At 46.1% G+C, this 12,364-nt stretch overlaps 1 protein-coding gene across 1 annotated transcript; it reads right to left on the bottom strand.

Annotated features, from left to right (window-relative positions):
* Window positions 1–5,792: 5,792 nt before the first annotated feature.
* On the bottom strand, window positions 5,793–11,909 carry LOC141791522 (15-hydroxyprostaglandin dehydrogenase [NAD(+)]). Its single transcript, XM_074672070.1, has 7 exons — window positions 11,778–11,909; window positions 9,835–9,958; window positions 7,867–7,973; window positions 7,470–7,566; window positions 7,070–7,146; window positions 6,581–6,738; window positions 5,793–6,378 (listed from the first exon to the last, which is right to left on the bottom strand). The coding sequence occupies exons 1-7, from the start codon at window positions 11,868–11,870 to the stop codon at window positions 6,231–6,233; spliced, it is 804 nt and encodes a 267-aa protein (XP_074528171.1). The 5' UTR covers window positions 11,871–11,909; the 3' UTR covers window positions 5,793–6,230.
* Between the last annotated feature and the right edge of the window lie 455 nt (window positions 11,910–12,364).

The following is a 12,364-nucleotide window of genomic DNA, read 5'->3' as shown; positions in this document are numbered from 1 at the left end:
AGGTCTCACAGTGAAGGAGGTCTCACAGTGAAGGAGGTCTCACAGCGAAGGAGGAGGTCTCACAGCGAAGGAGGAGGTCTCACAGCGAAGGAGGTCTCACAGTGAAGGAGGAGGTCTCACAGCGAAGGAGGAGGTCTCACAGCGAAGGAGGAGGTCTCACAGCGAAGGAGGAGGTCTCACAGCGAAGGAGGTCTCACAGTGAAGGAGTCACAGAGCCCAGCCGTCAACATGTTCACCTCAGAGTTCTTCTTCTGTGGTGGACCATGGACGAGCTGAGAAATCTCTTTGTTTTATGTCTCAGGATGTGGAAAAGGAAACAACAAAATCCAAAGGAGCAGTCCAGTTTGAATGTTGTGTTTATGATCAAGTTTTATCTGCAGCTCCTAAAACTCTGGAGTCAACCCTGTCATCCTCTGTGGGTCTCATCATCAGTTTTCTAATTTCTCTTTTTCTCTCCTGCTCCTGACGTGACTCGTTCACACAGTTTGATCCAGAAGAGATTTAACTCAGCAGGAGGCCTCTTCTGTTAAAAAGTGATCAACGCTGTGAAAAGGTTCATTGAGTGTCTGTGGAGGTGTCACTGTGTCCCTCCTGGGGGTAGACAGGTGTGTTAGTATCAGTTTCTCTGTAATGAAGTGTGTAGCAGACGCTAACGAAGGCTAATTGTGCTCTGAAGCTGCACTGAAGCAGTTTGATCTTGGAAGCATGGAGTAAAAACACGGTGATTACAGATGATGTGGGAGTAATCAGGAACTTGGTGATGAAACGACTTTTAATGAGACGTTGCTCAGAGTCAGAGTCAGAGATGGACAGAGGAGAGAGACTCTGATCTCACATACCATGAATTTATTCACTTCCTCCAAAACGAGCTGTGAAAACGTGACGGTCCTCTCAGAGCCCGGCCATCGATCCAGCAGCCGTCAGGTCTAACACCTGAGAGGAGCGCCGTGACCAAAAGAAAATCTCCACTTCTCCGTCTGGAGATGAGTCCTCGATATCACCAAGTGTCATCATCACCTGAAACCACCCAGAAGATTCACACCAGGATAAAAAGATCGTCGCTCTGAAACTAAAGTTTGAAACTCCAGAAAATAAAATCTGTAACAGGAACTTCAGCCCTCAGGCCGTTACAGCTTCCTGTCAGGTGTTAATGAGGTCGACCATCGTTTTCCTTTTCAGCCACGACTTCCTGTCTCCCTGCTACACCTCCTCTCCGCTGCGTCCCGCTGCGTCCCGCTGCGTCCCGCTGCGTCCCGCTGCGTCCCGCTGCGTCCCGCTGCGTCCTGGTGCATCCTGCTGCATCCTGCTGCGTCCTGCCGCTCTTTGCTGCATCCTGCTGCGTCCTGCTGCGTCCCGCTGCGTCCCGCTGCGTCCCGCTGCGTCCCGCTGCGTCCCGCTGCGTCCCGCTGCTCTTCATCACAGAGGAGGATGTGGTTTAGCCGCCCTCGCTGCTGCGTTTGATATTCTCTCTTTCTCCAAACTCATCCCTCGATCATTAAACTCTGCTTTGATCTGAACACGTTTGTCTGTGACACGCGTGACATCCTTCTCCTCGGCCAATCACGTTCACCGCCGTGGTTACATCCAACCCCCTCTCAGACTCCTAACTCAGCGCTGGAAACATGGCGCCCAGTCCTGCTCCTTCTGCTGACCAAGGAGAGCAACACACCAGACCAGTTTGATCCAGATCAGGGCCAAACCCCCGACCGTCATCAGGGACTCTTTGTCCCAATGAACCTCAGACGTTTGGTGTGAGCGCAGCGTCTGTGGAGCTCAGAGCCCAAAAACTTCTCCTCTAAAAACACTTTCTGTGAGAAACCCTCGCCTGATTAATCCTGTTTTACTCTGATACCGTGGGATGAAAAGTGCTTAACAAATACAAACTATTGTTATTGTTATTTTTTTTTATTATTATCACTGTTATTATTATTATTATTATTATTATTATTATTATTATTATTATTTATTATTATTATTTATTATTATTATTATTATTATTATTATTATTATTATTATTATTATTATTACTGTTATTATTATTATTATTGTTATTATTATTATTATTATTATTATTATTATTATTATTATTGTTGTTGTTGTTGTTGTTGTTGTTGTTGTTGTTATTATAGTTATACATGTATTAGAGGTTAGCTGACTGGATTGTTATTTATCAATTTAAAATGGAGAAGGCCTGGAAAATATTTGTTTTACTTTTTTCTGCTCCATTTGTTGGAAAGGTAAAAAGTAGTTGAGAGTTTGTTTTTGTTTTCTTTTTGGATTTTTTGCAAAATAGCAATTTTTCATGATTCAACCCCGTAAATTTTTCATTTATTTTTTTTTAAATTAGCTCAGCAAAGTTTTTTCACAGAATTCTAGTTTTTAAAGGTGTTTAATGTTTAAATTTCAGATCAAACAGCGTGTGGAGGAGGAGAGGAGCAGACAGGAAACATGAGGGAGATCTTACAGCTCACATTTCTCCCTGTTCAGACCTCACTGTGCCTTAAGAGACAGGTTTTTACATTGTGACTGTTTTGCATGAAAAAATTTCAGGTATGAAGCTTAGAGGAGCTGTAGGGGCTTATTTTTCAGTGGCTAGGGGGCGCTATGCAGCAGGTACAGTCATTTAATTTTTACCATGAGTGAATTGTGTGCGGTTTAATGACCTTTGGACATCGCTGAAGGCAGGGGGTTTGGGGTTTACTGCGGACAGGAATCCTCAGGGTTACCGTCGAGTCCTCGCCTGACGGGCCGCGGCCTCAAACACTGAGGATGAAAACATCAGCCTGAAAAACCCTGATCCTTCTTTTCCCTGTCACAGTGTCACATGGGTCTGAAACCCCTAATGTTCATGAAACGATGATAATAACAGTGAATCTGACGTGTTTGACTTTCCTCTTGGAGAGCTGTAGTGTCGTCCATCTTTTTCTACAGTTTCTGGTGAAAAAGTCACAGAAAAAAGACCTCACTGAGTTTCCACAGATAAATTATCCCTTTTCTCTCTGTTTGGTGTCGTGGTGGCTGAAAGCAGACTCCTTTGAGGCTGGCGGGCTTAAGATTCCCGTCACATCCTGGTTCCTGCCTCGCCGTCTGGCAGCTTAACGCCTTCAACGTGTAGCGCAGGTTCCCGGGAATCCACAGGAGGCCGAAGGACACGCGCTGACATTTGTATATCTTAATGGCCGTGCTCTGCCTGAATGTTGTTGTTTTGTCCCCTGCAGACCAAGAGAGGGGTGTGTGTGTGTGTGTGTGTGTGTGTGTGTGTGTGTGTGTGTGTGTGTGTGTGTGTGTGTGTGTGTGTGTGTGTGTGTGTGTGTGTGTGTGTACAGACTTCACTAACACCCTCTGGGAGCTCTCCCTTCGGCTAACATGGAAATGCTTTTAGCAGAAAACACATTTCTCAGACTGTGGCGCCCCCTGTCTGCGGCCTGTGGAGAGTCCATCCTCTCTCCTGCGGTGCTGGTTTTCCTCTCAGGCGGTGTTGGGGGGTGGGGATGTCCTGGGAACATGTTAACAAATCAACAAAGCCAGGTGGGCTGAGCCTTTTCACAGGTGTGAGGTTTCTCACCTGAGGGCAGAGAAAAGGAAACAGACGAGTGAAAAAAGGTGAAATCTTCCTGTGATCTTCAGTTTTCTGTCTACCAGCAGTTATCACAGCCCTCAGCCTCTCTGCGAGCGTTTCCTCCGCTGATGGCTGGAGCCTGATGTCATGTGCAGCAGGCTGTTTGCTGAGGGGAGCAGGAGGCCGCAGCGCTGGAGAATTAAAATGTATTTCAGGTCTGAAGCGAGTGGTGCATCGCTGCGACTCGGGAAGGAGGGAGTTCAAAGAGGAGCAGAGGAGGCTGGGAGCTTTTTGCAGCAAACTGTTGCTAGGAGACACTTGTGGCATCTCCACTTGGTCTGGTTGAAATGCCAGAGCTAAAACTGACAGAGACGCCGGAGTGAAATGTCAGCGCTATCCTCGCAGGAGTTTGAAGAATGCAGCGCATGTTTCTATTTAAGTCGCGGTGTTTATCAGAGCATTCTCCAAAAGACAACACACACGTCTCTACTCCTGCAGCGGCTCCTGCAGCGGCTCCTGCAGCGGCTCCTGCAGCGGCTCCTGCAGCGGCTCCTGCAGCGGCTCCTGCAGCGGCTCCTGCTGCGGCTCCTGCTGCGGCTCCTGCAGCAGCGGCTCCTGCTGCGGCTCCTGCTGCGGCTCCTGCAGCAGCGGCTCCTGCTGCGGCTCCTGCAGCAGCTCCTGCTGCGGCTCCTGCTGCGGCTCCTGCAGCAGCTCCTGCTGCGGCTCCTGCTTCCTCTGCGTCGTCTGCTTCCCTGGCTTCACCTTTGTTGATTCTTGCTTTTTCAAGACTTTCTGGCTCCTTCACATCTCATTTCCTTCTCTCACCAACAGCTGCTCCACCCCCCCCTCATTATTCTCCCTGATCCTCTGCCTGCTGTCCCCCCCCCCGCTCCCTTCGGGCCGTGGGTGTGGGCCTCTGCTCAGATCTCAGATTGTAAAGCTGCCTGGCCCTGTTGGAGCTCTTTCTCTAACACTCAGTGAACTGTGCTCATCAGCAGCTGTGAAGTGGAGGAAAGCTTCAGACTATGCGGTGACGTCCACTGCAGAGCAGCACATCAGCAGAGAGACGCTCACACAGACGGACGAGGAAGAGGAGCAGCTTTCACACCAACCTGTAGATCACTGATACACACACGCTCAAACATCTGGACTGAGGACGATTCACTGAATGTCTATTTTGTCCCTTCTCGCACACCGTATTTAAAGTGTTGCCTCTTCTCTGCCTGCAGGGGGAGCTCTTCTTCTTGCTGTTCTTCTTCTTTCTACTTCTGCGTCTAACCACCGTTTCTCCTTTACGCTGTGGAGCAGGAGGTTTGTTGAGTATGAACAGAGAAAGCAGCGTGATCCCTCTGACTTTTGGGGGTTTGAAGAATTAATGATTGGCAGAATTTTAAAACTTTGATGGGTTTACAATCCGTCAAATGTAAAATATAAAGAATATTAAGTTATGGCTCATAAAATACAACAATCTTTGCTTTGTCCCCAGCTGAAACTAATCCTCTTTCTATCAGTGATATTCCTGGGGTGAAGCAGAACTCTGGAGCTCACGGTTCACACAGGTTACAGGGAACGTTGAAACAGACGTAACCTGACGCTGTTTGCTGGGTGAAATGACTGTTTTAACTCTTGAAGCTTCAATGCCACATGAATCTGGAAAACGGTCTCTCACTGCACGCTGCTTTGGATAGAAACCCTAAACCTGGTCCGTCCTGACACAGTACATGAGGTGAACACCGGGGACAAACATCCAGGACCAGCTGTGACACTTTCTGTGGCTTCAGACCTGATCCTCTCAGCGATGAGCATCCAACACAACGTTCCTGAGGAAATGTTACAGGTCAAATATACACTCTGAGCCCTTTTCCTGACATCATCCAAACTTTTCATATGCAGCTCTGATATTCTCCTCGATGGTCAATGTTATTTTTTTTTTCCAATGATTTGATATGATGCAGTTAATGCCATTTTTTTTTTTCCTCAATCTATTTTTCTTTCTTTTACCCAAACTTAGAGAGTGTGAGTTTGTTGATCTGGTAATCTGCTGGGGGCCAGCACTTCCTGATTCAGATGAAGAGATTGAAAGATTAATTAGCTGCTGTCTCTCCACCAATCAGACGATCCGATGTTTGATCCTGGCTCCTGCAGACTCTGAACCCGAACTGTCCCCGCTGTTTTCACCGTCACCTTTTCTGATGCTTTGAAAAGATCATTCAGACAAACCAGAACACTGCATGCACTTTTTTATTTTTTATAATCATGATATTATCATACCTTTCAGAGGTTTGATACCCTGAGCCTTTACAATGATTCATTAAAAAATATAATCTATTCATTATTTAATAAAAACTGATCTTATTTTAGGTACAGACACTAATATGATAACTCTACACTGTTCCCTTCATTTTTTATATTTTTCCTTGGAAAGCAGAGACTGTGATTCATCATTTAAAGAATACAAAGACCCTGAGGCCTGGACCTGAGGCCTGGACCTGAGGCCTGGACCTGAGGCCTGGACCTGAGGCCTGGACCTGAGGCCTGGACCTGAGGCCTGGACCTGAGGCCTGGACCTGAGGCCTGGACCTGAGGCCTGGACCTGAGGCCTGGACCGTATCCAGGGTCTTTTAAAGAGCTGGTCTCTGTTCTGGTCCTGTGGGTAATCAGCTGCTTCCTGTTACAGTCCACCTTGGGCTGGATCTGTGTGCTGGCTCAGATCCATAAAGGTCATGTATTTCTTGAACATGGGGGTCAACATGAGGGCCTCGCCGTTCCTCGTCTCATCCGTCACCAGCTCGAGGACACACTCTGCCACCTGAGACACGCTGGAAGAAAAACAGGCACTGTGAACGTTAGAGCACGGGAACATTATCAAAGTTGGTCTTGTTGACGTACTGAAGCTGAAAATGACAGACATGTTATTTTAAAACATTATTTCTGAGCTCGTGTACTTTACGGGAATCACTGCTGCAGCAGCTTCAGAGCAGATTTTACTAAAACGAGCAAAGGACGCCAATAAAACGTCACCTTAACGATCCAAAGGTGACTGCCATTTGTCGGGTGGCATCGGCCAGGTTGGAGAACCTCCCCAGCCTGCCCGTGATGTTGGAGAAAAGTTCAGTTTCAACAAAACTGGGACAAACGGCGTTGAAGCGGACGCCGTAGCCTGAAGCCGAGGAGGCAGCCTGGAGACAGAAAGACAGTTACTGAGTTTTCCTCTGTGGTTAGACCAGGACGCTCAGCGCTGCGCTGTAAGAGTCAGACTGTCAGGGTTAGAGGACGCTCCGTCACATTCAGGCGGCTCGTCACTGAAACCACCGTCAGCAGGAGAGGAGGGGTTTTCAGGCTAGTCAAACACGAGGCGATAGAAAAAGCTCCACAAACATTCATGTTAGCATGGACTGACTGCGTGCTAACAGTAGCTTTTTCTTAAAGACTCAGTTTGTTCTGAATTTCTGTTAAAAAGAGACTGAGAGAAGTTCATCTTTCTGGATTCAAACGTTGATAAAAACTCACCGCCATGGCTCGAGTGAAACCAACCACGCCGTATTTTGAAGCTGTATATACAGGGCAGCTCAGCAGGGGGCCCAGACCTGGAGAAGGGTTAGGGTTTTATTGATAAACTGCTTTAATAACTGTTACACTGAAGTCTGAACACTACATGCCTTTTAGCAAAGGTAGATTTTAAATGTGGCGCCCCCTGGGGTCCAGTCTTGGCCCTCTAACACTTAAAGGAAATCCAAGTTATGTTTGTGCATCGTTAGCTCCTGAAACAAGTCGTGGCTGAAGTCCTTAAAACACAAACACTGACTTATAAATGAAAAAACTTCAGTGTTTTCCTCCGAACAACGAGCAGGAAGCTGTTTTAGAGCATGTTTTAGAGTATGAAAGGTGTTTTTTAATTGGCTGTCTTTACCTGCCATGGATGCAGTGTTAACGATGACGCCTCCTCGGCCTCCGTTCAACTTGCTCATGTGCTCCAGAGCCAGGTACGTCCCCCTGATTACACCCATCTACAACCAGCAGAGAGGCGTGTCATTGGACAGCAGGAATCAGCTGATAGCCTCTTCCTGTTTGGGTCCTGGGACCTGGAAACCTACTGAGTGTAGCTTTAAGGGGTCATAATCCTTTCTGAGCTCTACTCACTGACAAAAACAAAGCACCATCATATTTATGCTGTGCTGCAGTGACTCAGGAAACACTGCGGGCGTAATGTGTTACATAATTTCCTTTGTCACAGTGGTGAAACAAACCATGGGCCTAATCTCATCCAGATGAGGTTTGTTTGTAGTTGAAGTCTTTGTGTTTCTTACGAGGTTTATGGAGATGGTTTTCTCCCATGTGTTCTCGTTCAGGATGCCAGCATTGTTGCACAGGATGTCTATTCCTCCAAAGGTCTGTGCAGCTTTCAGCAAGGCAGCTTGAGAGAGGAGAGAAAAAGTTAGTGATAAACTTTAAGCGTCTTTCTCCTGTGACACTTTCAGCGTTTAACAGCGTTAAACACAGTGAAACTACATCCATTACTTTTCTACAGCCAGAGGAGAAGCACCAGAAAAATCCTCTGATAAGATTTTTATCCAGACATCCGTCAGGTCCTTTTTAAAAGAAATTAGTCAGACACTCAAGGCCTCCCCTAAAACCACCAAACCCTACATCTACCACCAAACCTTACTATAACACCAAACACTACTATACCACCAAATCCTACGTCTACCACCAAACCTTACATAACCCACCAAACCCTACATCTACCACCAAACCTTACATAACCCACCAAACCCTACATCTACCACCAAACCTTACTATAACACCAAACACTACTATACCACCAAATCTTACATCTACCACCAAACCCTACATCTACCACCAAATCCTACGTCTACCACCAAACCCTACATCTACCACCAAACCCTACATCTACCACCAAACCCTACATCTACCACCAAACCCTACATCTACCACCAAACCCTACATCTACCACCAAATCCTACATCTACCACCAAACCCTACCATACCACCAAACCTTACATCACCCACCAAACCTTACATCTACCACCAAACCCTACCATACCACCAAACCTTACATCACCCACCAAACCCTACATCTACCACCAAACCCTACATCTACCACCAAACCCTACATCTACCACCAAATCCTACATCTACCACCAAACCTTACATCTACCACCAAACCCTACATGTACCACCAAACCCTACCATACCACCAAACCTTACATCTTCCACCAAACCTTACATCTACCACCAAACCTTACATCTACCACCAAACCCTACCATACCACCAAACCTTACATCTACCACCAAACCTTACATCTACCACCAAACCCTACATCTACCACCAAACCCTACATCTACCACCAAACCTTACATCTACCACCAAACCCTACATCTACCACCAAACCTTACATCTACCACCAAACCTTACATCTTCACCCAAACCATACATCAACCACCTTTGAATGATGGAGTGAGGAGTGGTCGTTTGCTGATTGCAGGTTTTGGGCATGGGCCTATCAAAGTACCCTTGTATCCTGATTTACTAGCATACACCTGATGGTTAGAGTGAGCTTGCTGGCGTGCATGTGGCATGACTTTGATGGTGATTCTGTGTTAACACTGAACCTGTGCGCAGAGTAAAAATGTTTCTACACCTTTATAGTGACTGAGGCTCTTTGTCTGCTGTGAGTGTAAATACACCAAGATCCTGATATGAACCCAGGGACTTGCTGAAAGCTACCCCAACAACTCGTCTTCTCCTCTCAGACGGTCAGCAGGTTGGACTGAGGCCGTCTGTGGAGACCTTTGACAACATCAAACTCCTGAAGCCATGATGTCGTTTTATTTACCCACACATGAAATCCCAACCAGCGTCCCAGCCGAGGTTTATGATTAACAGATTGCTAAAGTCAGAGGTTAATTAATAATGATACCTTTAATGATCTTTAGACTTTGAGCTTAATCTTTATTTTATTCGACGTAGAGGAGCTGCTCTGCGATTAATGAAACTGTAGACCATAAAAACATGTGGCACTAATCTCTCTGTATCAGTTACCTGCTGTGTTTGTGTGTGTGTGTGTGTTTGTGTGTGTGTGTGTGTGTGTGTGTGTGTGTGTGTGTGTGTGTGTGTGTGTGTTTGTGTGTGTGTGTGTGTGTGTGTGTGTGTGTGTGTGTGTGTGTGTGTGTGTGTGTGTGTGTGTGTGTGTGTGTGTGTGTTTGTGTGTGTGTGTGTGTGTGTGTGTGTGTGTGTGTGTGTGTGTGTTTACCTTTAGTCTGCTCCTCAGATTCAACATCACAGGTCAGGAACAGAGTCCTCCCCTGTCCGTACTGTTTATCCAGAGCGAGCTGTAAACTCTTTCCTGCGGTTTCGTTGACGTCCAGGATGGCGACCTGCACAGGAACGTAATCATCTGTGTTTCATGGCTTCATTAACACGTTATTCATTATATACTGGGGCACTTTCCCCGTGGCTGCCTGTGTCAGCAGCTCTCTGTCTTTGTTGTTTTTGTTTTTGCTTTTTTTCGGATGTTTTGGTTCTCTCTGCGTTTGGAGCCTGTCGTTACTTTTCACGTCTCATTTCTTGATCACTGACACCAAGCTGGCTGTTTCTGCAGTGGTGCTTTTTTTTTCTTCCCTGTGTGTCCAGAGACCCTACATGTAACCATGGTTTCATTGTGTACATTTGATACCAGCTGTTAGCAGCCTGTAGCATCTTGATGCTAACCAGTGCTAGGCCCAGTGTCTCCTGCGGGCTGAAGGATTTCACCGGCTGTGAGTGGACAGGATGCAGGAGAAAGACTGAACAGACTGTGAAGACGTCCAGCTCAGTCTGTTTCTTTTCTACTTTAGAGGACGAAGACGCCTCCTCTTAAATTTCTTACTTCTATCACTGAAACGTGTCATCCTTCAGAGGTATCTTTCAGTATCTTTTTATCTGCATGCACTTTTTATCTGTGTGGCTCAACAGGACAGTGGTCAGGCTCTAACAAGGCCTCTCCAGAATCCAGTTTTATCCAGTCTCACTGATTTAGACTCAACGGATGGAGTGAAGAGACTAAACCTGTTCTGAGAGTCTGAGTAAGACCCAGAGGACTCATGATGAGACGGCTCAGAGCTGACTTCCTGTGGTTGTTATGACTAAACAGGCGTTACAAACACCAACATGACCGTTTGGAGTTGTTGCAAAATGTATGCAATCTTTGGATGACTCTCTTTTATTTAAGGTTGGACAGTTTTAAAGTTAGTGAAGCAGAGAGACAGATCTGTGGGTCTGAAGCAACAAAGGCGCAGATCTCCTGACTTATAGTCTCTGTCGGGTCTGGATCTGACAAACGGCCCATGCTGTATGTTGTGTAACGCGTCATCTGTTCCCCATATGCTCAGCTCTTCAAACAGGTCCTGTTTAACATGGTGCTATAGCGTTATATAAGGTTTGCCTCAGAACAGATGATTACAGGCCTGGAGTTTACAGATTTATGTCATGATTCGTGTTGTCATCATGCTGTGGTAATGTTTAACAAAGAAACGTTTATTTCCGTCGCGTGCGTTGCCTCCAGCGCGGCGTGTTGGCACCTGTACGTGACTGGAGGCTGTTAGTGGCATATAGGCTGTGTCATCCTGTCCAGATCCACACACGTGTTTCAGATTGACTTAGGATAAACGTTTCTGTGGGGGTGTGACGGTAACATCAGTAAACTGAACCTTATGTTTCAGACGATCACCAGCTGTGAGTCCCACAGGGAGAAAACTTCAACTAGAGATCAAATATCTAACACAGGCTTCCCCTGACAAACAGCAGATTATTCCTTTTCTGTTCAAATAAAGTTTTTAACGTCTAAAGTAGAGAAGTACGGTGTCTCCTCCTCTTTTAACTGGTTTTATTTCCCGTTACTTTTCCTTTGCGCTGGGAGCTGCCCATGTTTTCTACCGGCCTGTGTTTAGTCTGCTCCTGAGAGGAATCGAGGAGCAGAGCTGGTTTTTCCTCTAAAGTTCTGTAAAGATTAAATTCACTTCAAAAATGAGAATTCCTGTTTGAAGAAACAAACAAATCACAGAAAACCTGAGAGTTCACTCATCCTGAGATAAACTGAACACAGAACACACAGAGAGAGCAAACATTAAAGGTTTATATCTGTAAAGGCTGTAAAGCTTAAACATTCAGAAACATGTGTTATCAGTCTGTCAGGGTGGACGTGAGCACAAACTGTACCTTGGCCCCGTTCTGCAGGAGAGTCTCTGCGATGGATTTTCCTATCCCCATGGCTGCCCCGGTCACCACGGCCGCTTTATCGCACAGCGCCATGTCAGCTGTCAGATCTGTGCTGAGAGGAGGAGGAGAGCAGCTGATCAGGATCCCTGAAGGAGCTCAAATACTTCACTGAGCGAGGAACAGTCACAGAGTGCTCACAGGGCCCTGCAGGCCCCGCCCACCTGGAGACAGACGCTGCCCGCCACTCTGACTGTCTCAGAGTTCAATACACTGATACACAACGAGCTGTGAGTTATTCCTGTGTTTCCTGTGTGAGTCGGCTCTTTAAGATCAATGATTCATCAAAACAACCTGTGTTAAAGTTTAGCCCAAAAACACACAGGAAGCTCTCAGTTTCAGTTTCCTGTTCAGAGCTAACACAGACCTTTAAACACTTTTAAGATGCTTTTAAAGATAGTTTTAAAGATGCTTTTAAAGATAGTTTTAAAGATGCTTTTAAAGATAGTTTTAAAGATGCTTTTAAAGATAGTTTTAAAGATAGTTTTAAAGATGTTTTTAAAGATAGTTTCTAATGAAGGAAAAGTTAA

This window comes from Halichoeres trimaculatus, unplaced genomic scaffold, assembly GCF_033239565.1.
Source record: "Halichoeres trimaculatus isolate MK-OKI-2021-1 unplaced genomic scaffold, fHalTri1.1 fHalTri1_scaffold_6, whole genome shotgun sequence".
NCBI lineage: Eukaryota > Metazoa > Chordata > Actinopteri > Labriformes > Labridae > Halichoeres > Halichoeres trimaculatus.
The sequence above is the reverse complement of the archived record's forward strand: the minus strand, read 5'-3'. Positions and strand labels throughout refer to the sequence as shown.

Bases quoted from the DNA above. Each gene is read 5' to 3' on its own strand.
- LOC141791522 (XM_074672070.1), bottom strand. From the start codon at position 11,870: ATGGCGCTGTGCGATAAAGCGGCCGTGGTGACCGGGGCAGCCATGGGG. The intron at 7,974-9,834 runs GTAAACACACAC...TCCTCTCTCAAG, and splicing joins ATCTGAGGAGCAGACTAAAG to CTGCCTTGCTGAAAGCTGCA. The intron at 6,379-6,580 runs GTGACGTTTTAT...TTTTTCTTCCAG, and splicing joins GTCACCTTTGGATCGTTAAG to CGTGTCTCAGGTGGCAGAGT.